General features: G+C 33.5%; 1 protein-coding gene across 1 annotated transcript; it reads right to left on the bottom strand.

Annotated features, from left to right (window-relative positions):
• Positions 1 to 738: 738 nt before the first annotated feature.
• Or4k5 (olfactory receptor family 4 subfamily K member 5) lies at positions 739 to 1,710 on the bottom strand. Its single transcript, XM_021182288.2, has one exon. It carries the CDS (start codon positions 1,708 to 1,710, stop codon positions 739 to 741), a length of 972 nt encoding a protein of 323 aa, XP_021037947.1.
• Positions 1,711 to 2,394: the final 684 nt, after the last annotated feature.

Here is a 2,394-nt window from a genome sequence, read left to right as displayed (position 1 = left end):
ATATAATGAATTTAAAAGCTGATGTAGAAATAGTTATTTAGATTCCTGTGGACTTTTTTACTGCTAATAATTTAAAATGCAAACAGAATCACTCTGATTAAAGAGATCCATTTACATAAATACAAATTTTTTAAAAATTCAAAAAAAAAAGAAAAATTGAAATACATGATTTTGATTATGGAACAACCCATATGCTAAGATATGATTATAGAAAAATTATTTTGTTTATGTTTAATTGATACTCCTGGATCATTCTCTTAACCTAAGAATCCTACTTATGCTCATGCACTTTTATCATAAATCAGTAGATTGGTTATCCACTGAACTTAAGAAAATGAAGCCACAAGGTCTTAAAGTCATTGCATGCAGTTTGTAGACACTTCTCTAAGAAAAATAGTAAGGTAAAAGTTTTAAATTTATCTCCAGTAAAAAATTGGATCCAGATTTGTGGGTGTTTTGTTTGGTTTTGGTTTTGGTTTTTAGATCATGCTTACATTTGCCAAAGCAATTAGTGCATACATTCCACTCTGAATTTTTTCTTGTTTTATTTCTTCCATTAATAATCAAACACATAGTACCTTTTTCTTTGGGAGACGGATACTAAATTTTTGCTTATGTAATAACTATAAAAATACTTGTTAATATCCATCAATCTTTTCTATATTATCATTTTGATTTACTCTACTTTATGAAAATATTTGTAAATAGACAATTGGTTTGAATAATTTGAGTTTTACTTCAATAAAGAGAAATTCTGGCTACAAATGACATTTCAGCTACTTTGGGAGGTCTGAGATAATGAGCAGCAATTTTTCCCATGACAGCTTTCATGTCTCTATTTCTTAGTGTGTAAATAATGGGATTAAGGATGGGAGTGAAAACTGTATAAAATATAGCAAGAATTTTATCCACGGGATAGGTAGTAAATGGCCACACATAAATGAAGATGCAAGGACCAAAGAATAATACTACTACCATGATGTGAGCAGCCAGTGTAGAAAATGCCTTGGCCATGGCAGCAGAGGACTTGAACCAAACTGTGACAAGAATTATGACATAGGAGCTCACTAAGAGAGAGAAAGTGCTTAAGGAAAGAATTCCACTGTTTACCACAATAAGTATTTCAGTAATGTATGAGTCAATGCAGGCGAGTTTGACCACTCGAGGAAGATCACAAAAAAAGCTGTCTACTTCATTGGGTCCACAAAATGCCAGTTTTACAGTAAATGATAACTGGCTCAATGTGTGTACCAAGCCCACAGCCCAGGAGATTACTACCAAGGCAGTACATGTAGTTTGGTTCATGATGGTCATATAATGTAGAGGTTTGCATATGGCCACATATCTATCATAGGCCATGGAAACTAGGATTACCATCTCTCCTCCTGTAAAGAGGTGAATGAAAAAAATCTGGGCTATGCAGCCACTGAATGATATAGTCTTGTGTTCACTCAAAAAGTCTACAATCATTTTAGGTGTAGCAAAAGAAGCCTGACAAATGTCAAAAAAGGAAAGGTTTCCCAGCAGGAAATACATTGGTGAGTGCAGGCTGCTGTCAGAAGTCACAGCTATGATGATGAGAAGGTTTCCTAATATGATGACAATATAAAGCATAGAGAAGAAAACAAAGTAGAAAATCTGAAGTTCCCGAGAACTAGAGAGTCCAAGTAACACAAACTCAGACACCACTGAATAATTGGTGTTATCCATGGATTCAGGCCACAGATTTGCACTAAAACAACCTTAAAGAAGAGGAAACAAAAAGGAGATTAGAACTATGAAATAATATTTTAATGCAAAGGACTCTGAGACATCTTGAATAAGTCATATTTACTAAATACAAAATGTAAATACCAAACATTTGAACAACCATGCCAACAAAACTGAACAGACAGAAGGAGCTTATGAGACTGTCTAAGTAATGCTTGATTACTTGATCAAGAAATAGGAGAATAGGCACAAAGTCCCAGATCTAGTAGAGGCACTATTAATAATGAATAGCTGTGAGAAGAGAATGAAGTTACTTTCCTTTAACAATGTAGCTTCCAGTAAGTGGACCATGCTCCAGTAAAGAGGCACATATTAAAAACTATATGGATAGAATAAATTGGACTTGATGCACTTTAAAGAAAAGGACACAAAGTAGGGAAGGGAGAAGGGGATCTGGAAGGACTTGGGGTAGGGACATATATGATCAAAATACTTTCTACAAAATTCTTAGTTAACTAATAAAAACTTTCATCAACATTGGTAAAAACTTTTATGTTTATAAACAGATTTATCAGTTACTTACAAGGAAATAGTTCATTCAAATGCTGACCTGTTTTAAAAAGATAGGAGAACTACAGGACTGAAAAACTAGAAGACTGAAAAAGATTTACAGCTTAATTCTTC

Source organism: Mus caroli, unplaced genomic scaffold, assembly GCF_978045245.1.
Source record: "Mus caroli unplaced genomic scaffold, Mus_caroli_1 scaffold_12, whole genome shotgun sequence".
Taxonomy (NCBI): Eukaryota; Metazoa; Chordata; class Mammalia; order Rodentia; family Muridae; genus Mus; species Mus caroli.
Note: the sequence above shows the minus strand (reverse complement) of the source record. Positions and strands in the feature narration are given on the sequence as shown.

Excerpts from the sequence above, each read along its gene's own strand:
- Or4k5 (XM_021182288.2), bottom strand. The coding sequence starts at position 1,710 with ATGGATAACACCAATTATTCAGTGGTGTCTGAGTTTGTGTTACTTGGA.